Source organism: Mytilus californianus, unplaced genomic scaffold (assembly GCF_021869535.1).
Source record: "Mytilus californianus isolate M0D057914Y unplaced genomic scaffold, xbMytCali1.0.p SCAF_11, whole genome shotgun sequence".
Taxonomy (NCBI): domain Eukaryota; kingdom Metazoa; phylum Mollusca; class Bivalvia; order Mytilida; family Mytilidae; genus Mytilus; species Mytilus californianus.
In genome coordinates this window covers 31207593-31230848 of record NW_026262593.1, presented here as the reverse complement: position 1 = coordinate 31230848, position 23256 = coordinate 31207593, and the positions used below count along the sequence as shown (strand labels likewise).

The 23256-nt window shown below is 31.7% G+C and overlaps 2 protein-coding genes across 4 annotated transcripts in view; one reads left to right on the top strand and one right to left on the bottom strand.

The window, feature by feature from the left end:
* Window positions 1-605: 605 nt before the first annotated feature.
* On the bottom strand, window positions 606-21678 carry LOC127719895 (28S rRNA (cytosine-C(5))-methyltransferase-like). Of its 2 annotated transcripts, none has more exons than XM_052226250.1 (8): window positions 21554-21678; window positions 9167-9355; window positions 8612-8711; window positions 7756-7873; window positions 6997-7138; window positions 3360-3475; window positions 2196-2374; window positions 606-1477 (listed from the first exon to the last, which is right to left on the bottom strand). In XM_052226250.1, exons 3-8 carry the CDS (start codon window positions 8703-8705, stop codon window positions 612-614), a joined length of 1515 nt encoding a protein of 504 aa, XP_052082210.1. In that variant the 5' UTR covers window positions 8706-8711; window positions 9167-9355; window positions 21554-21678; the 3' UTR covers window positions 606-611. The 2 variants fall into 2 exon arrangements, with proteins under 2 accessions (XP_052082210.1, XP_052082209.1); XM_052226249.1 differs by lacking the exon at window positions 21554-21678 and adding an exon at window positions 17095-17217.
* Window positions 17255-23256, top strand: part of LOC127719896 (glycosyltransferase 8 domain-containing protein 1-like) — a 33712-nt gene continuing 27710 nt past the window's right edge. For both annotated transcript variants that reach the window (XM_052226252.1, XM_052226251.1), the window contains exon 1: window positions 17255-17373. In XM_052226252.1, coding sequence (XP_052082212.1) covers window positions 17349-17373 — 25 coding nt within the window. In that variant the 5' untranslated portion in view covers window positions 17255-17348. The remainder of the gene's footprint in view (window positions 17374-23256) is intronic.

Below are 23256 nucleotides of genomic sequence, written 5' to 3'. Positions count from 1 at the left end.
ATTTGGTATAGCTATATTTTCACCAAAGTATGCTTTGACCTTCATAAAGTGATGTGATTACATAACACTTCAATTTGGGGTCCTCATTGTGGTCCGTACTTAAATCATATCGATTTCATTCACCATGATTTGGATGGAAAAAAATAAATCCAAATCAATGTATTTTGAATAAAATATTGTTTAAACTAAACACATTCGGTTGATTAAAATAGTTTTTTACTGTATACAATTTTTTTTTTTCATTGCTAATTGTTTTGTACATAAATGAAGTCATTGGTTTTCTCATTTGAATTGTTTTTCATTTTGTTGTCAGGGCCTTTTATAGCTTGCTATGTGGTGTGGGTTTTGCTCATTGCTGAAGGCTATAAGGCAACCTTTAGTTTCTAAAATCTACATCATTTAGTCTCTGGTGGATAGTTGTCTCATTGACAATCATACCACATCTACTTATTTTATACTGCTATATTGCAAATCTGCACCCCTTTACAGACTGCACTTAATATTGTAGGTTTTGAAATAAGTAGTTTAAGAGTTTGCACAAACTTTTAAAATTTCACTGTTCTATAACACTGACTACAAAATCCTCAATATCAAATAAACAACTGTTATTCTTATGAATCATTTTTATTTTCATGTTTGTGTTTGTGCTTTTTAGATGGAAGATGACAATCATTAACTGTTGTCTTGTTCTCATTGTCCTCTTCATGTTTTCTTTTATGTTTTTTTACTTTCTTCACACCTTCCACATCTACACAAAGATCAGTGTCATTTTCTACTTTTGCACCAATGTGTGAATCATTGTAATCAATTTCATCTACATCTGTATGTTTATTTTTCTTGTGTTTAGATTTTTTATGTTTTTTAGTAGACGATAGTTCCTCATTTTCTTCACAAACAACTGCCTCATTGAAACTTTTATCAGAATCACATTCTTCTTCTTTTTTCTTATGTTTCTTCTTTTTCTTTTTCTTCTTCAAACTGACTATTCCATCATCATCATCTTGCACATTGGATTCCTCTTCTTTTAATTTGGACTTTTTGTGTTTCTTTGACTTTTTAGCCTTAGATGCCATGTCAGACTCCTCCTCAGCGTTTAAATCCACATCATTTTTTCTGTTGGATTTAACATTATCTTTTCTTTTAAAGCAAGCAATAAAGAATCCATTTGTTAAAGACGTTTCTGGTGTCATTCTTAGAAAATGATCTGAATGCTCATAGCCTTCTATCCCTCTTATCGGCCAATCAGGCATGATGTTACACAAATCAAACATTTCTTGGTATTTTTCGTATACATTTTCAACAACTTCTTCATTTTCTTGGGAATGTATTGAACAAGTTGAATAAACGATTGTTTGAACATTTGGGAACTTCATGGCTTGTTCCAAAATTAGTGCCTGAAAATTTGAAAGGCTCTCTAAACGATCAGCAGCAGAGGAGTCATCATCATCTGTGAACTTATTCATTCTGCTCACTATTCCTAAAAACAAACCAAAAACATATAAGTTATCATAAGGATCATTCAGTCCAAGTTTGGTTGAAATTGGCCCAGTGCACTTGGTTTCAGACGAATAGAATTATTTTAAGTTTATGAAGTAAAAAACCACAAAGATGACAGACAAAAATCATGACAATGATGACAAACTCCCAAGTAATAGCAAAAGCACATATGGCACACAGTGCCAGTTTAGTTGATTTATAAAAATAAACTAACATGGCAACAAGATTTAAATTGTTTGTATTACAAGTCCTGCTCTGGTAAAAGTGCATGGCCCTGATTAAGATTTTACTGATTATCTACCACAATAATGGTTTTGATATATGGAAACCTTTCCAAATTTGCAAAGAATTTTGCAAGAAATGATGGTGCTGGCATGGTGAAAACAATGAATATGGTTATATTTTTTATCACCCCCCCACCCCCTTCCCAAAATAATGGTCACCCATTCCAAATTTTTCTGAATATTGAACTTATTAATGGTTTTGATAAGTACAAACCTTTATAAAAATTTGAAGGGTATTAAACAAAACAAAAACTGCTAGCATGGAGACAACAAAATGATGGCGATCAGGTCAAAAACATTATACGCTCATCAATGAAGCATGGGGCTATAAATATCCCTATAACTTATAATGTTAACATGTCTTTTGTTTGTTTGTTTTTTTCAAGTGAGAAATTTAAATCAAAAGTTATTTACCTGAACCACTACAAGAAGGATCAACTAGAATATATTCAACATCTTTGTACTTCTCATCATCAGGATTGACTCTTAGAAAGTCCTGACACCTGGTGATGACACAGGTTACACCAGCTACAGATGTAAGCTTCTGGAGTGTTGCCATTCTTCTTCCATCTTTGTCAAATGCAAATATCTTTCTGTAGAAATATACCATTGATGAGAAAGCTTAGAAAATGCAAGGTTAACTGAGGTACCAAATTGTATTGTTAAACTTAATTTTTTATCATTAAGGTCTTTTCCCTACATGAGGAAAGACCTTATTGTTTTTCTAATGTTTTTTTTTCTTTTTCTTTTTTTCCCCAACATTATTTTGACATGAACTCCCCCCCTTCCCCGTTTCTATTGCAGTTATCAAGACCAAATTTGGACCATCGATAGACCTCATCATGAAGTACTACCAGATGACCCTGTGTAGTATTTCATCATCCAATTTAGAAGTTATCTCCCTTTTTTCTTTTTTTTTCAACATGCCCCCCCCCCCCCTCATTGTTTTTAAAGATATCATGACCTTATTTGGACAAAAGGTAGATCTCATCATGATGTATTACCATATGAGGCTGTGAAGGATTTCATCATCCCCTTTGAGAGTTATATCCCCTTGAAGCAATTTCTTTTATTTGCATTTTTCTTTAAAACTATTACCTGGTACATAATAGAATAGATTTGAAAATGGCAACATGTACAGGAACAGATGGCAATGTTTATTGTTTTTCTTTTTTGATATGTTTATATATTCTTTCATAATTTCTGTAAATAAATGAATTGAATACAGATTTTCAAAGTTTTCCACCAAAGTATATTATATTTATTTTTTTGCCTATGATTCCTCTATTTTTGTTAAATTCCGAACAGAATGAATGAGGTGATTGAAATCACATTTACAACAATATAATCAAGTATTATCAAAATAATGAAATCACATTCACAACAACATAATCAAGTATTATCAAAATAATGAAATCACATTTACAACAATATAATCAAGTATTATCAAAATAATTCTTTTGCTCATTCTAATATGGGTATGAATTATATTTTTTTATATCTTTATACCATAATGATGTAAAATTAGAATTCAGCTTTTAAACTGCAGCAAATCATGTCTGGAAATGTATAACTTACCCTTGATTTTTCATTAAACTAGCCACATGACTGGTCTTGTTGCCAGGGGCAGCACAACAGTCAATGACAACACTTCCTTCAGTTGGATTTAAGATGTGGGCAGGAAAACAACTTGCCTGTTCAATAAAATAAAAACAGGAAATTTCAAAAAGTCGTAAGCCTCAAAATCCCTGGCTTAAACTGGCATATTAAGTGGATAAAAACAGTTTCATTCCTGAACTAATGTAGGTGTTTCCCATAGAAAATTAAAGGAAACATCAGTTTCTAAGCAAAGCAAATCTCCAACTAGACTTATAAAAGAACAGAGTTCCAATGTTCCCCATGTTGCACATATTTATCTATCCAAGGGCAATAACTTAACAAAATCATTTTTTATTCTTTAAATTTTTTTACAAATATCTTAGAGAAATGAAGGCTTGAGAGCAAATACAATGCAATTTAATTTTAAGAAACTTATATCATAGGTTCATATCAGCAATGTCTTTAACATGTTTTTAAATGAGTTCCAATCAATTATTTTTAAAAGAGTTATGCCCTTGGAAATATTAATGATATGGAAAATTGCATTGTCATGTGTACAAATTTTCAAGATTTCTATCAAATTTATAACAAAGGTTTATGACAGCAATGTCTCAGACAATTTCGAAAATCAGTGCAGATCAAATCTTTCTAAAAGAGTTATGCCCCTTGGAAATATTATTTTTAATAAGTTCAAGAAGGGCTAATATTGGCCGTAAGACTTTCATGTTTTTTTATCTAATCAGGCCAAATACTACAATTTCACATAGAAATGGTTGTGATATTATTATTTATACAAAATAACTTCTTTCAAGCACCTCACATTATAAATTATGAACCCTTGATAATGCATTAGTTGTTTTGTATAATCAGTTTTGGTTCAATTTTCCTTAATTCATAGCAATTTTTATCATAATTTACTTTGGCCCTGATCCCTAATCCAGAAAATGAATGTGTCTAGGGATTCAATATCAACCTTGGCACCTTTTGGTTACAGCATACTTTGGATCGTAGGCTGCGGCAAAGTTTTTCCTTCAGCTTTACGTTCCAAAAATGCATCAGATTATCTTATTTTGACAATTTCTCCAAAATGTGCTGACTTTGAAGCCTATAATGTACCATTATGAAGAAATTTGTTTTAACCATCATTTAAGCTTTTGAAATAGATCAATTTAAGAATGTATGTCCAGTGCACGATGTTTTATCGATATTGTCAACATCGCAATGTCTACTTTATCGTGTCATTATTGTGTTTACATTGTATCCTATCTATACCCTGTCTGTACATTTATTACATAGTAAACACTACGATGTTGACAATAGCGAGTCAACATCGTGTTTATATCGTATAACATTTATTTAGTCAATAATATACCTTTGTGTTTGCATCGTTCACAATGTAGACATTGCGATGTTAACAATAGCGAATCAACCTCGTGTTTATATTGTATACTAAGTCTATACCTTTCTGTTTACATCGGTCACATCGTATGCATTGTGATGTTGACAATATCGTGTCCACATCGTGTTTATGTTGTATATAAATTCTATACCTTTCTGTTTACATCGTTCACATCATATACATCGCAATATTCACGATATCGTGTCAATATCGTGTTTATATTGTATACAAAGTCTATACCTTTGTGATCACATCGTTAACATCGTAGACATTGCGATGTTGACACTATTGTGTTTACATCGTTCACATCATCAACATCGTGTTTATATTGAATACAAAGTCTATATCTTTGTGTTTACATTGTTCACATCGTAGACATTGCGATGTTGACAATATTGTGTTTACATCGTTCACATCGTCGACACCATGTGTATGTTGTATACCAAGTCTATACCTTTGTGTTTATATCGTTTACATCGTGATGTTGACAATATTGTGTTTACATCGTCAACAGCGTGTTTATGATGTATACCAAGGCTATACCTTTATGTTAACATTGAGATGATGACAATAGCGTTTATCTTGTAAACTGAGTGAATGTCTTTGTGTTAACATCATTCTAATCGTCAACTCGTAGCTTGTTAGAGCCGAAAAATTTATATACACCATCAAGTTTTATTCTCTAAGTCTAGTTGTTACTTATTTCTTAGTCAAATTAGTGTGTGAGTTTACTTAAAAAAAGTTGCTATTTTTGTGATTCGTATAGTATTTTATTTATAATTATATGTAAACATCAAATAACAGTTCAAATAATATAAATAATGTTGACACCATATAGTGCACACTATAATGCAAACGATGTAAACACGATATTGATAATACATTGTATACATTGCGATGTTAACGATGTCAACGATGTAAATAGTATATAAGAGTTGTTACAATGTAAACGATGTTGACACGATATCTTGTTAACACTGTTTATAACGCAATGTAAACGATGTAAACACTATATCGTTACTACATTGTATACATTGCGATGTATACGATGTAAACGTTGTAAACAGTATATAACAGTTGTTACAATGTAAACGATGTTGACACAATATCGTGTTAACATTGTTGATATTGCCATGTAAACGATGTAAACACGACATCTTTACAACATTGTTTACATCGCGATGTTAACAATGTCAACGATGTAAACAGTATATAAGAGTTCATACAATGTAAACGATGTTGACACGATATCGTGTTAACATCGTAAATATCGCGATGTCGACAATATTGTTTTTACATTGCGCACTGGACATGGATGCAAATTGTGGCCCTTATGATATTTTATGATAAAGATGAAATCAAGCCATATTTTGCCCTTAGTAAACCTTGTTCTTAACAAGACTAACAACGGACAGCATATGATATGTGAAATAACTGTTCTGCAGCAATCACAATACACTTTTATAGTTTAACTGAATTTTAGGCTTGACGTCTCATTGATCAATTGATTGATTGTTGGTATTGATGCCACTTTTCTGCATTCTTGGTTACATCATGCAGTTTTTATTGGTGGAGGAAACCAGACAGTTACAGGGAGAAAACTATGACCTTCAATAGGAAAACTGGCAATCCTAGTAAATTAAGATCAGAATCAAGAAATCCTATCACAAGCACAGTTTGAACTCAACACTGCAGTGTTGACAGTGACTGTTTATAAACTACTTAGACAACTCTGCCACCTAAGCCCTAGGTCTCATTGAGGTATACCCTGCATCAAGCCTTAGGTCTCATTGAGGTATACCCTGCATCAAGCCTTAGGTCTCAATGAGGTATACCCTGCATCAAGCCTTAGGTCTCATTGAGGTATACCCTGCATCAAGCCTTAGGTCTCATTGAGGTATACCCTGCATCAAGCCTTAGGTCTCATTGAGGTATACCCTGCATCAAGCCCTAGGTCTCATTGAGGTATACCCTGCATCAAGCCTTAGGTCTCATTGAGGTATACCCTGCATCAAGCCTTAGGTCTCATTGAGGTATACCCTGCATCAAGCCCTAGGTCTCATTGAGGTATACCCTGCATCTTTTTTATTTATTTGACTCTTTATTTGTTTGACTGTACATCTCTTTTTTATTCTAATTACTATATATTTTGTTTTTACTATTCTCAAGATAAGAAATCAGCAAATAATATCTACATTTTTCTATTATTATTCTCACCTTATCTTGCAGAATTATCTCCCCTTTTAACATTAGTTCATGGTCATGAAAATCAGTCCCAGGTGGAAAAACCAAAACATCAGGTAAATGGAGATCTCTTGTAAAATGGTGCTTCTCAAACTCTTTTATAGTTTTTCTAAACCTGAAAACACATGTTTGTTTGCAGAATGTTAAAGTTTTGATTGATGCTAAATGTCCAGCAGCAAATATCACAAGCATATCCTAAATTCAGAAATCATTGCCATGTTTTTTATAAATGTGAAAAATGTGACAGTATCAGATTTTCAATAATAAAAACTTGCATTCATAGTTTCCTTTACAAAATTTTTGCAATCATCAATTAGATTTAGCATTTTTGCCAGGTTTCAACAATTTGTAATAATAAATGCACACATTTATTTATAATTTTGCAGTATTAAGAAATATTATTATCCAATTAGATAAGACTTCACACTCAAAAACTTAGTATTCCTTGAATCACCTTTCCTGCTGTCAAACTAGCAAAGTACACTTTCACTGTTGTAAGATTTATCAATTATACTCTCACTGGTGTAATATTTAAATGTACTCACATTTGTGTACAACTCATAAGGGCTCTCATCTGATTCACTGGGATCGCATGTATTTAGATTCTATAATCTTACTTTTCATGTTGGTAGCATTTGAGACCACATATTCCCATTCTGATTCTATAATCTTACCTTTTCATGTTGGTAGCTGGTGAGACCACATATCCCCATTCTGATTCTATAATCTTACCTTTTCATGTTGGTAGCGGGTGAGACCACATATTCCCATTCTGATTCTAATGTTGATATAACTGCCTCCACTGTAGTCTTGATAAGGTTTACTCTTACATACCTTGGCAATGATATGTCTGTAAACAATCATCAATATATAAAGGTCATTCAAATAATATTTCTTAATCTTAAATGATCATTAAAACATTAAAGCTATCAAAAACAAAATGTCCACTTAGACATGACTATGAATCTTTTGAAATAACACATGAATGATTTCTAATTGTGTAAAAAACCTGCTAAAATAAAATCTGCTTACTTTACACATCCAAGCTTTGCTTACAAGGATCTGACAACACTCCGTTCTACTTTCTGTTTTGGTAATTATTATATTAGTTAATTTCAGCCTTCAAATTTTCAAAGATGTGTGTAGTTACAACAAAACCAGAAGATCCCTAAGGTCTTTAAAACAGAAAGCTTAAAGGAGAATTTTCAGATTATTATAGCCAAGCAAGGACATAAGATAATTTGTATTTCAATCAGATTGGTTTAAATACATAAAATAAAAATTTGGTGAAATTTACCCAATTTAAATATCACTGATCAATTCTTAAATCAACTTGCTATACAAAAATATAAACCTACACAACTTTTCTATTCATCTTTTTTTATGGGTTGTTAATTTTTCGATGTACATGTATAATCAACAAGTTCATTTATTTATATTGATGTCCCAGGTTTTTTATTTTCTGTTGACATAAAGTGCAGTAGTGATGGAAATTATTCTAAAGCCTTTTATAGAAAATAGAATTAACAAATACCAAGATGTACATATATTTTTTAAGGAACCAGTCTCATTTTGATAATGTACAAACCCTGATCATCCATGACTTCAGACAAACTAGTAACACCAGCTTCTTCACATATCTTCTGGTATGCTTTCTGTATATCTGTCTTGTGTCTGGTCATTGTTTGCTGAAATTTATCATAAATACTTTAGTTCAGTGATAATGGACGTCATACTAAACTCCAAATTATACACAAGAAACTAAAATTAAAAATGATACAAGACTAACAAAGGCCAGAGGCTCTTGATTTGGGACAGGCGCAAAAATGCGGCGGGGTTAAACATGTTTTTTGAGATCTCAAGCCTCCCCCTATACCTCTTAGATAGCCAATGTAGAAAAAACAAACGTACAACAGTACGCACAGTAAAACTCAGTTTAAGAGAAGTCAGAGTCCGATGTCAGAATAGGAAACAAAAGAAAATAAAACAAAATGACAATAATACATAAATAACAACAGACTACTAGCAGTTACTGACATGCCAGAAGACAGGAAGACTGTAAATGACAGTTACTAATACCAACAGAAATTTAGAACCTCAACTAGATATTTTACTATTTCTTATTAAGATTACGAATGATTACCTTAAGTCTTCCTGCTCTAACCAGGCCTTTTTTTCCAATAAGGAAATCAAACAGTAATGCCTCTGCTAAACTGTTGTCATATTTCAGGAGATGCTCTGTCTTCAGTAGGTCTACTTGGTCTGCTATATCTGATAGATAACTACCATATCTCAATGTTTCGCAAACCAAAGCAAGCAACTGTTTCTTGTTCTAAAAATATAAAATTTACTTTCATGACCATGGTGTGATTTCTCATATATGAGAAAAATGGAAAGCCACAAATATTTTTATCTTTTTAATTGATATATTTGAATAATGCATCATTCCTCCATGGGAATTGGAGCCATATTTTATTTAACCAACATTACAAACTTTTCAGTAATTGCTCCAAGGGTTTCAAAACCCTCTGCTGTTTCATATCGGGATACCTGGTGTGATATGAAGCATCTGATGAATTATGAGTTTTTCTTCATGTTAAATGCACCCAGACGGTACCTTTGGTAATCAATGGTAAATTCACCTGACAAGTTAGACATTGTTCAGATCTTGTTTCAATTAACTAAAGTCTATTTCATTCCTTTACAATAGGTACAACAAAATACTAAATTTCTACTTTCTGATTTTGAATAAGTTGAGAGGAGACAGGCTATGGAAACATGACATATTGTTTTATGACATCATTATTTTTTTAAGTTTTAAAGACAAGACAGGATCTAAGCTTAACTACAGAATTCAATAAAATGCTCCGCTGGGGCGCAGCTTGATACGACCGCAGAGGTCGAACCCTGAACAGTTGGGGCAAGTATGGACACAACATTCAAGCTTGATACAGCACTGAATTTGGATTGTAATTAAATATTTGACACAGCATAGGTTTCTCACACAGAATGAAAGTAGTCTAAGAACTTAAAATTTTTTAATTTACCTATTCAAACCATATCATTATTATTTGCTTTTATATATAAATCAGAAATAACCAATTTAAAATGGAAAATTTTAAAGAAAAAAAGGAAAAAAAAATCCCCCCCCCCAAATTTTTTGAAACTCCCTTATGATTCATCACCCCCAAACTCAATCCCAGCCTTCCCTTTGTGGTATGGTACCTTGCAGTACAATTTCAGAGAGATCCATACACTTGAACACAAATTATTGTCTGGAAACTAGAAAAATGCTTGGGTTTTTTGCACCTTTTTGGCCCCAAATTCCTAAAAGTTTAGGGCAATTACCCCCAAACTCAAACCAAGCTTTCCCTTTGTGATATGGAACCTTGCAGTACAATGTCATAAAGATCCATACACTTACACACAAGTTATTGTCATGAAACTAGAAAAATGCTTGTTTTTTTGCCCCTTTATGGCCCCTAATTCCTAACATTTTGAGACAATTACCCCCAAAAACAATCCCAGCCTTCCCTTTGTGGTATGGTACCTTGCAGTACAATTTCAGAGAGATCCATACACTTGAACACAAGTTATTGTCTGGAAACTAGAAAAATGCTTATTTTTGGCCCCTTATTCCTAAACGTTTTGGGCAAGTACCCCCAAACTCAATTCCAGCTTTCCCTTTGTGATATGGAACCTTGTAGTACAATTTCATAAATATCCATACACTTACACACAAGTTATTGTCATGAAACTAGAAAAATGCTTGTTTTTTGCCCCCTAATTCCTAAAATTTGGAGGCAATTACCCCCAAAATCAATCCCAGCATTCAAACCCTCAATCAGCATCATTTAACAGTAATATCTAAAAATGGAAATTACATAATAAAGGTATTAAAATAGAAAATGACATCATAGTCATGGCTAAAAATAAACAAAATCCTTAATCAGCAACATTTTACAGTAATATCTAAAAATAAAATTCCTTTGTAACCATAAAAGCCCATTTAAATACATCATGACAGATATTAAAATAGAAAATGACATCATAGTCATGGCTAAACATAGCAAAAACCTTAATCAGCATCATTTAACAGTAATATCTAAAAATAAAAATTTCTTTGCAACCATAAAAGTAAAATAGAAAATGACATCATAATCATAGCTAAAAATAAACAAAAATTTTGTTTATTACCAAATTTTAAATGGAGTTTATTAAACTAAAACAATAAATTTGCAACCATAAAACCCCATTTAAACACATCATAAAAGTATTAAATAATTCAACTACATCATAAGGCTATAAAAATAGAAAATGACTTCATAGTCAAGGCTAAAGGTAAACAAAAAACCTTCATCAGCAAAATTTTATATTGGCAAATTTCCAATGAAGTTTATTATACTAAAATTGTTGGCAAATTTCCAATGCATTTATTAACAATAAAGTTATTAGCAAATTTCCAATTTACATAATTTAAAAGCAGTGTAAGTGAGATATTTAAATGAGTTTGAATTACCAACCTTACACTGCTTTTAAATAATGTTTTGTACTTATTTGTCTATTAACCTGGAAACCCTTGTTTTTTCACCTTTTTTCCCCTTATTATTTAAAGGTTTGAGCCATAACCCTACCCAAAAGCCAATTCTTAAATTCCAATGTAACCTAAATTTACAATATACATAACTTCAATTTAAGTTTTTGATAAAATCAAACCACATCATTATTATTTGCTTTTATATCTAAATCAGAAATAATTAACCAACTTTAAGTGGAAAATTTTCACACATCACGCCCCCCCAAACTCAATCCCAGCCTTCAGTTTGTGGTATGGTACCTTGCAGTACAATTTCACAGAGATCCAATTACTTAAACACAATTAATTGTTGGAAACTAAAAAAAAATGCTTATTTTTAACCCCTTTTTTAGCCCCTTATTCCTAAACATTTGAGCAATTATCCCCCAAACTCAATTCCAACTTTCTCTTTGTGATCAGAATTAACCAACTTAAAATGGAAAATTTTAAAGAAAAAAAAAAGGAAAAAAAATCCCCCCCCCCAAAATTTTTTGACCCACTTCCCTTTGTGGTATGGTACCTTTAAGTACAATTTCAGAGAAATCCATACACTTGAACACAAGTTAATGTCTGGAAACTAAAAAAATGCTTATTTTTGCCCCCTTTTTTGGCCACTTATTAATAAATGTTTTGGGCAAACATTTTACAATAATATTTAAAACTGAAATTAATTTGTAACCTTAAAATTAAATAGAAAATGACATCATAGTCATAGCTAAAAATAAACAAACTATTGGTAAATTTCCAATGGAGTTTATTATATTAAAACAATAAATTTGCAACCATAAAAGCGCATTAAAATACATCATAAAAGTATTAAAAAAAATTTAACTACATCATAAGGCTATTAAAATAGAAAATGACATCATAGTCAGACTAAAGGTAAACAAAAAACCTTCATCAGCAAAATTTTATATTGGCAAATTTCCAATTTACATAATTCAAACATAGTGCAGGTGAGATATTTAAATGAGTTTGAATTACCAACCTTACACTGCTTTTAAATAATGTTCTTTACTCAATTATTTGTCTATTAAAATGGAAACCCTAGTTTTTTAACCTTTTTTCCCCTTATTCCTTAAACGAAAAAAAATAATTACCCCTTTTTTGACCCCCCCCCCCTTATGATTCATCACCCCCCCCCTTCCCCCCCAAACCAAGCTCAATAACAGCCTTGCCTTTGTGGTATGGTACCTTGTAATACAATTTTAGAGAGATCCATACACTTGAACACAAGTTATTGTCTAGAAACTAAAAAATGCTTATTTTTCACCCCTTTTTAGGCCCCTTATTACTAAACTTTTTGGGCAATTACCACAAAACTCAATTCCAGCTTTCCCTTTGCGAAATGGAACCTTGTAGTAAAATTTCAGAAAGATCCATACACTTACACACAAGTTATTGTCATGAAACTAGAAAAATGCTTGTTTTTTGCCCCCTTTTGGCCCCTTATTCCTAAAATTTCGAGGAAATTAACCCCAAAATCAATCCCATCATCGACCCTTTGTGATATGGAATCTTGTAGTACAATGTCAAAGAGATCCATACAATAACACACAAGTTATGTCTGGAAGTTACAAAAATGCTTATTTTCGGCCCCTTTTTGGCCCCTAATTATTTAACTGTTGGTACCATAACCCCCAAAATCAATCCCCACCTTCCTATTGTGGTATTGAACCTTATGGTAAAATTTCATAGAGATCCATTCACTTAAACTAAAGTTAGAGTGCGAAAACCATTGTGTATTCGGACGACGACGCCGGACGACGACGACGACGACGACGACGCCAACGTCATACCAATATACGACCACAAAATTTTTTTGCGGTCGTATAAAAAAGGATACCCCATCACAACACATTTTATGATCAGCTGTTAAACTGAGATTATAATCCTTCATGCACTTACTCATGTAGTATTCTACAACTCAGTAAAGTTTCATAAATATTCATCCTGCTATTCAGGGGAATAGATTTATCTTGCAATCATCCAACTAATGTACAAATAACACTAAATACTGTGTTTCTGGTAGATATTATGTGTCATTTTCTTTCCATCCTGAAGTATTGGGGGAACTAAGTGCTGTAGGAAAATAGCCATATCCAACTTTGCATTTCAAAAAAACAGAAGAATTAGTCTAAAACATAGAAAGTGTAAAGGAAAATGAAAATTCCTATGTTTTCCATTGAAAATTAATTGTTGGTTTCCCCTAAGATAAGAAAACTTTATATGGTCGTCAGTTAGAAAATACTTTTTATTTTTATTTCATTTTTTGTTCGTGAAAAATCAAACCAAGCACATGCAGTTTCACTCTATAGAGATTTTTTTCTTAAACCACTGACAGAAAATTCTTGACAAAAAATTTTGTTTGACATTATATTTTCATCTATAATTTGACATTAGCTGTAAATCAAAGTAACATTGACAATTGTCATGATTGTCTTGAAAGATAGTCTTGCTCTTTTTTTTTCTTGATAAAAAACAAAATTGACCTGGGAGGGTAAAAACAGGATACATGTCAACTCATACCCTATTTTTACCAGCTCGTACCCTATTTTTACCAACTCATACCCAATATTCTTTTAGCATGATTGTGGTTTGTCTGGGACTAATATAGTAACATTTCAGCGTGTGCACTCTTGTGGAATTAATCAAATAATGCATTATTAAGACAAAGAAGGTATAATCTAATATTGTATCAGACAAAATAAACAACTCATTCATTGTTTAAAAAATAGAAATAAAAAACAGGTATCTTTGATCTGTTATCAAGTGTATTAAATTATAATAATTTTCTACTAAGAAAACAATTTGTGATCAACACAATTAATATTTAACAATATTATTTAGTTTCAAGATTTAAAGAAAAAGGAAAGAAATTTATAGTCTCAATTGCAGTTTTCTCTTTTAAATACAACTTCAGTTTCTGTACAATTGTTCATTTTATCATTTTGAAATTATTTAAATATTTTTACATTTTTGTTATAAGATATAAGAAGATTTTCAATCTTTATTTTCAAACTGTTTCAAATTGGTAATGTAAGGCCATATATTATTGTAAATGTTGGAGCGAGTAGGCATACCTAATTTGACACATCTCTCAGTCTGTTTCCATTTACAATGTAATATCGGTAAGTATAAAATCAAGTGGATGTAAGCAATTATAGGCAACTGTAAGGCCCTCAACCATGAGAATAATCAATACGGTATAGGCGGCTATGAACATGATGAAAGGCTATTTGGTTATATATTGATAATTTTAATTGCTCTTCTTATTTTGAAATTGATCTAATGAAAAGTTTTTTTTATTGGTTTTTTTTAAGATGTTTTTTTTCAATGCAGCATAAGTCGTTAATTGTGAAGTGATGAACTCATTAGTTTAAACCTTTGTTGGTAAATAAGAATACATAGAACATCATCTCAAGCTTGAACAATCCATACATTGCCATAGAATATTGGAAAAGGATATTTTTTACTGTTTTTTATGTTGGACATTTGAGTTTTTCGTGATTATGTATACGTTAAAGCCATGCATTTTCTTTTCAGTGAGGATGTTGATTGTACAAGACTTTTAGTATGATTCAACAGACTTTGAGGTTCAAAGTCCACATTTATACCAAAATTTGTATTTCTATATACCGCTCTATGTTCATTTCTTATCTAAACAAACCCATTCTATTTTTAAAGGTCTATATTATCCACTAATGATCACTGATTAGTATATTGTATCATTATAATTATTTAATATGCATATCAAATAAATTTCTGTTCAAACAATTTCATATAATCAAAAATTTTAATACATTGTAACTATAAATATAATGATTAGCAAATTAGCTTTGGTTTGAAACACTTTTTTTATTACATCATATTACCAATCAAAGTTATATTTTATTCTATTTATATGTTGCTATATCATGTATATTATCATGATATATTGAACAGATATATCATGTTTAGGAGGGGTATTTGCGAAAAATACCAGTCGAGAGAATGTTAAATTTCGCGAGCCGTAAGGCGAGAAAATTCATTCCCAAGACTGGTATTTTTCGCAAATACCCCTCAAGAACATGCTATATCTGTTTAATTACACCGAATGTTAACGTTCAAAAACGCATTGATGATCGTGACGTTACAAGCGTCCAGTCAGATAGAGTATTTTTTGGCAAAAACCACGGCAGAGAGGGTAAAAAAGGCATATCCTTTTTGCATATACCCCGGCGGCGTTAAAAAATGAACGATATTCATATGATAACAGTAAATTGGTGAAAAATACACTGGCTATCAACCAATCAAAACCCAGGATTCTTACATAAGGTGTAGTTAGAAAGAAAATAACAACTATAATGTATATAAATAATAATGAATTAGTGGGTACGAGTTTGTAGATATACGAGTTGTTAAAAATATAGTCCAAATAATTATGATGTTTTAAAAGGCTATTTTAAATTTATTCTCTGATGGCTTCCTACGACGGTCGTAAGAAGGCATCACAGAAAAAAATTAATATAGCCTTTTAAGATGTCATAATTATTTGGACTTATATAATAATGTCACAAGTTGATTGAGTACAAGTTGGCCAAGGAATGTTTTGTTGTATACCCGTAAAAACAGACCTGGCAGGGTTAGGGGAAACCAATTATCTTTTTTGCTTGGCCTAATAAGACTAGCTTTGAGCATGTTGAGCAATCTCCTCTCATCCGTGTAAACGGAAAGCATAATTCTCATTAGAAAATTACATTGTTGCCTCTGGGAATCAAACCTGGGACACCTGTGAATGCAGCGCTCTATTCCGACTGAGCTAAAGAAGTACTTAATTCCCAACCTTAAATGTTAGTCCAAATGAATGTGACGTCTTGATCTTTTATTGAACGGTTATTTTTTTATTTTGTGCCTTCCTACATCTGTAAGGTCTAAATACCCCTCTAGTCCAAATAATTAGCCTTTCAAGACTTCATAATTATTTGGACTAGCTAGTCTATACCCCTCGAGATATCATGATGGGAGTTAAGTATCTACTTCTCAGCACATCTGATAGTAGCTATGGAACCGTAGGTCTTAGGTCCTTATGATATTTTTTTACTATTGTGGTCCGCAAATAGTAAAAAAAATATCATAACGACCTAAGAGCTATGGTTCCGCAGCCAATCAGATTAATCATTTCTGTTGCCTAAATAAAACTCAAGCGTGCAAAATAAGAAAATAATTATTTTGCAACAAAGCATATTAATCTTAAGACTGAGAGGTTTTGTACAACCCACTGTGAATCTTGTTGAACATTGTTACAAAGTATGTACCAGTGAACTTAGACAGTTACTGAGTTAGTGCCAGATCAAGTTTAAGTTCAAAAGCTTTATTTATAGACGAAATCATTATACTGAAAACATAAGCTCTATTGTCGTATTGAGAAATAGTGGCAATTATAGACTAGTGCATTTAAATTATGAGGAGAAAATGTAAATATAGAAAAAGAAGCTTCTTTAAAATGATATTACATCATATTGAGACAAATAAACTAGAGTCTTAACAGATGATTTCTTTTGCTTTACAGCATTTAAGACTTTTGCTCCCTCAATGTAAAGGTTCATCTTGAACAACTACACGTGCTTGGTGGAGTAGTTTCCCCTGAATTTATTATTTACATACGGGCATTTTCAAGATGTCAGCCTCCAGTAGTTTAGTACGTGTCAATAATTTTTTATAGTCTGTTATCCAAAAGTGTGTGCTTCAATCACTGTTTTACATAAATATGGCACTTTGTTCCACGAAGAAAGGTAAATCTGCAATTTCTTTAGACTAGGATACAATTGTTGCAAGCAGACAAAGCTAACTTAGACTTAAGGGAGCTACATGTACCATTTGATTTGATTTTAATGCCAATTTATTAATGGGGGCTAGGATGAAATTTGAAAAAAAGGCTGGAAAGGAGTTTTTAGTAAAAAAAAAAAAAAAAAAAAAAAAGGCAGGATGAACAACTTGGCAAAAAAAAAAAAGCAGGATGACAATTTATGTAAAAAAAATCGGGTTAAACTTAGTCCATAATTATTTGGACTGGGACTAGGTTAAACTACGATGCAGTCCGGTAAATCCGACCACTTAATGCTTTGATCGTATGTATTTCTGCTTAATTATATACAAATTGTATCAAATTTAAATCTATTCACTGACAAATCAACTTTGACTAGTTTATCTCATTTCCCCAAAAATGTCTGAAATTTTTAAAATCCTCAAAACAAGTGGGTCATCCGTGTTTTATCGGAAATGTGTTTGTCCTGTAAATCCACCCATGCACAGTAAATATGTATGGAGGGCACATTAATCACAAATTTATGAAAGTAAAAGGTGATCTATTTATTAATAGCTAGACCACTTATAAAGAGATTCCAGATAATCCAAAAAAAATTTCTAGTCAGAAATGAGTTTTGTAAGCAATAATATGATTATCGTTAGCTTTATATTTTCGTAATAAAGGATTATTCTTTAAAATTTGACATGCAGTGATGATAAGTACATTTCCTATGAATAAAATAGCAGACGAAATATTCACGGAATTGACAATTACCATGATTACGGAAGAAATGGGAGTGGGCGGGTTTACCGGACAGGCTTAATTACCAGACACTACTGTTATAAAAAAAATGCAGGACCGAATAAAGTGAAGTAAAGGCAGGACAGAGATTACAACTAAAAAAAAATACAGGACAAAATTGTTCATCCTAGCTTTATTTAGAGGGTAGGAATGCCCTTTACTGTCAGGCATCAAACAGTCATTTTTCGGCTACCATTAGCGTCAAATTGATTAAAATTTTACTGTGATTCGTCAAAATATCCTTATTGTGTTTAGTCAGAGGTCTCAAATAATTATCGATCGTTATCGTTATTTTTGTAAAAAATTTAACGTGATTCGTCAAAATCAGTTGATTTTTTTTTATTGTCTAAAAGAAAGTGTACATTTTATCGTCATGCACCAAAAATTACCGTTAACGCCATTTGGCAAGAATTTTTACCGTTATTCGTCATGAATGTTCTCCCATTACCACCCTCTATTTAGAGTCGGTATAGCAATACAATTACACACATAAGCTCTGAAGCTTATATTTATATCTGATTATAAATATAAAAAATGCATTGTTTTACCCAATTAATTTTACTAAATAATTAGAACTTCCTTGGTGCTACTAATATACCATCATAAGTAAAGCCACAGGGGCTCGTTTCATGGGAGATGAGGTTTTACTGCCAATGACAGTCACTCTCCAATTAAATGAGCCCTTGCATTGAGTATTAATGTGATAACATTGAAAATCTACACTAAAAAGTCTTTCTTTCTCTTGATTACGTTAAAATTCATCTGATTAATGGGGCATTTTAAACATACAAAAATTTGAACTTGTTTGGAACTTTTGAGTTATATTCCTCTTTCATGTCTGTATGTCGGAATTGTAAAAATTGTGATCACCGTGTACACATTTACATTGCAAGAAGTTTCCAAGGAAGAAAAGCTTCATCAGTTTTAATAATAAAAATTAAATTTCACAGCATTCAGATACAAGAAAGATAACTCATTTACAATTTTTCCTTAATTCCTAAGCATTTAAATTTCCTTCTAAAAATATGCCTACATACTTCTGACTTTAGATCTTATAGGTTTAGTTCATAAGGTACAAAATTTCAAAGAGGTCTTGTTAGGGGATTGGGGGAGGCTTTTGGTCATCATTTCCTGTATGCTGTTTTTTTTTTTTTTTAAATTTTTCTCTGTTCTGTATATATTTAAGCACCCATTATTCTCTCTTCTTCATTTTTTGCCCATTTTTCTCCATTATTTATTTTGAATTTTAATTAAAAAAAAAAAATTCTATTCTGTAGCACATAAGATCGTTAGACCATAAGCTAACTATTGGAACAGGATCCTTGACCAATAGATTAATTATATATATATTATGATAATAATTTTGTTAAAAATAAAGATTACATTTATAAGAAACCAACCTTTTCCAAAAAGATACTAGAGACCTTGAACCTTGATTTTTCTTCTCCAGAATCAATAGACACATATTCAGTTCCCTTTCCTTTATCTACCATCTTTACAACTATCATTTGACTATCATTCCATTTAAATATCATGAATATGATACTCAGATTTAATAAATTCTCGATCTTAATTTTTTCAAAAACAAAAAATTTCAATTAGTCATATATAGTGACATGAAACTAAAGTAACAATACAAAACCATTTATTTCTGATACAGTGGGATATATGTATCATGTTATCAAATTTGTACATACATCATGTACATGTAATCATGATCAGCCTGTCAAGAAAAGAGAAACTTAGGTAACAGCTAAATATGAAGTTCTAATTCAGATTATGGAAAGAAAACAAAATTTTTCTATATCAAAAGAAATATTTTGGAGTATCATCACCTGGTGTCAATCGGAAATAGACAATAGAAGCTGCTGCTAAAATTGATGAAAAGCTACAACTCTATCTAGTCACTGAGAAGTGCTACAATGTTTATATATAAGCAGCACATAAACAGTAACAAGAAAGGCTGTTAACCTGTGAACTTTTAGACGACAGCAATTTCAATAATTATAGTTATTAGGTTGATGAAGAAAACAAAAACTACATGAGACAAAACAGAAAACTGCACTTCCATTAATATTAGACCAGTACATCCTGCCCTTACTATGAAATCACATTCTCTCACACATTCCCTCCCTCTCTACATTCCACTCACAATCATATACCCTAACCCTCTCCATCATTCTATTTTTCTCCCTCCCTTTCTCACCCTTTCACCCTTTCATAACACCCTTAACCACCTACCACCTATACCCCTTCTGCTTGGTGTTAAGTCCCTATGAGAAAATTGGGTTAGTAGATGAATATGATATTATAAGATGTACCAGATATGGAAGAACATACATTTTAGAAATATGAAGAAAATTTAGAACTCAATGACATCAAACATAAATATATGATACTGAGTCACTTATAGAAATGTAGTCTTATTTTCTACACATAATGGTCATCATAGCATTTGTACAAAAGATTAACAGCCAAAGATATAGAAAGCCAAATTGTGTAATGTAAATTTGAAAAATAGAATGCTATTTTGATTGATAAACATTATGAATGCCAAAAGTGTATATTTAACTTTTAATTTTGAACTAGTGTTTTGGGTGTGTTGATGAAAAAATATGTTGCAAAAAATGAAAAAAACATAAAATAAAAAATGCCAAATGGTATAAAAATCCAAATAATTAAAAAAACATATAAAGCAAAAAGCCAAATGAAAAAATGCCAAAGTTTAAAAATGCCAAATGGTATTAAAAATACCTGTCTGCTTGTACTAGCCAGCGGGCCTGTGGGTTAGCTGGACTTTAAGGTGCTAGTTCACCAAGAAAAATGCCCCAGTAAGACACTTATCTTTTCCTTTTGGAGTACCAGTTTTTAAGTCTCCGATTTGACTTGGGGGGCTTAAACTTAACTGAGATAAAATTGAAAAATATATAAAAACAGTCTTATGTACAATTTAAAAATTTGGTCATAAAAAAAGTTAAAATATCCCCTTTGACCCCCATTCCCAAATGGATAAAAAAAATAGATAAAATATCCCTTTTTTCCCAATTAAAATGTAGATAAATATTTTTTTTGACCTAGCCAGCGCTTGAACAGAGCCTCCAAGCTAGGCTAAGACTGAGCCTCCTCATTCTCAGTCTGTACCAGTAGTAGCAGATACTTGATACGTATGGTACTAGGGGACGTTACTATACCTAAAAGGAGGTATAGCATCTGTGAACCCTAAACACAGAGAGCGGCTTAACTTCGCCATACGTATCATGAATAGTATCCAACTACTTCTTGTACTTGACTTTTAAGTCAATAGTTTATCCTGTGCATTATGTGTCATATTGCATACAACTTTAAAATATACAGATTGTACTTACATAGTTTACACTTGTATCTTATCCTACCACGTACTCTTCTTTCTTGTTTCTTTAAGCAAATCAATGAGACATAAACAAATAGATCTTCTCTACATAGTCAGTTACTACAGACAATCTTGATATCAAATTCTTATTACATGCATATGTGTCACAAAAGTGAAGTTGAATAAAGGAGCAGTTTACTGTTAATATGAGGTCAAGGTCGGGTAATTCCTATCTGATAGACATGTTTTATCAACCAAATATAGCTGACCTATTTCCTGAATGAAAAGAGTGGTAGAGTGCATTGAACCATGAAAATAAGGTCAAGTGCAATGGAACTACTTCGGATCATTAGGCATCTGCATATACAAAATGGATTTCCTTTATCTTATCTTCTGAAAATAAATCTATAGACAAAATTGTTAACACCACCAAAGGTTATTCATGTTGCATCTTCAGTGACTTGAAAGAGAGGGTTCACAGCAATCTTGATATAACCAATATATTAGTATACTATTACATGATATAACGAGATTGAAAAGACTAAATGAGAGAGTTCACAATGATCTGAATATAACCAGCTTGAAAAAGACTAAACGAGAAATTAACAGCTTAATCATGTGCAATTATTAGTTCAGTTTATAGAAAGATAAGAATTTTTTTTCAACTTCAAAGACAAGCACAGAAGAATCAGGCTATCAGCACTTGGCATCATTCTAAAATAGACTGTAAAGAAGCTGCTGCTTAATTTGATGAAAAGCTACAACTCTATCTAGCTACTGAGAAGTGCTACAATGTTTATATATAAGCAGCACATAAACAGTAACAAGAAAGGCTGTTAACCTGTGAAATTTAAGACAGTAGTTACTTATCATTCATGTCATAGGTGGATGCACTGTTAAATGACAAAAATAAAAAAACATGTAAACTAAAAATTTGCAAAGGACATTATGTACATTTTGTGGTTTATTTGGCCCTGTGAATTCACCCAAAATAAAACTGGTCTCTAAGTTGCTGGATCGTCCTGAATTTACATGAAATATTTGCTACTGAACATAAAGCAAACAGCAATCAATTAAATGATTAATCTATAAGTTGTTAGCCAGTATTTTATTCATAACAGGTAATGGAAACATCTGGTTTCAGCCATTTTCATATATTTGAACAAAAATTTCTTATCAAAAGTCTTTTTTTAATTTAAAGCTTACTAGAACGCACCCGTGAAATCGCGGGCATTTAGAGCGTGGTTGAAAGTATGTAAACTCTTTGTAGGATTTATTTTTGTAAAACATTTTATGACTGGAAAATTTCAGGAAAGGTATCAAAAGTCATAGGTAACTGGGGACAGGACAATTTTTTTAGCCCTCCCCCTTTTTTTCAAAATCCGTTATTTTTTTCTTTTCTATTAATTTCAATAATTTTCGCGTTTTTCTGTATACTAAGAACAGACATATACTATAATCTATATATATATAATATATGACTGCCGTTGATAGTAAACTTGGAATTGATAGTAAAAAGCAAATACACTTTATTTATAGTATATGTATGTTCATAGAATACAGAAAAAGCGAAAATAATTGTCCTGTCCCTTAAGTACCTATGAAAATTATGTGTAATTTCAAACAGTCCTAAACGGAAGTCTTGTGCACTATGACTTAAAAGTCTGTCCGATGATGGAAACAATATCCGTACGCCTTTATTTTCGTTTTCTTCCCAAA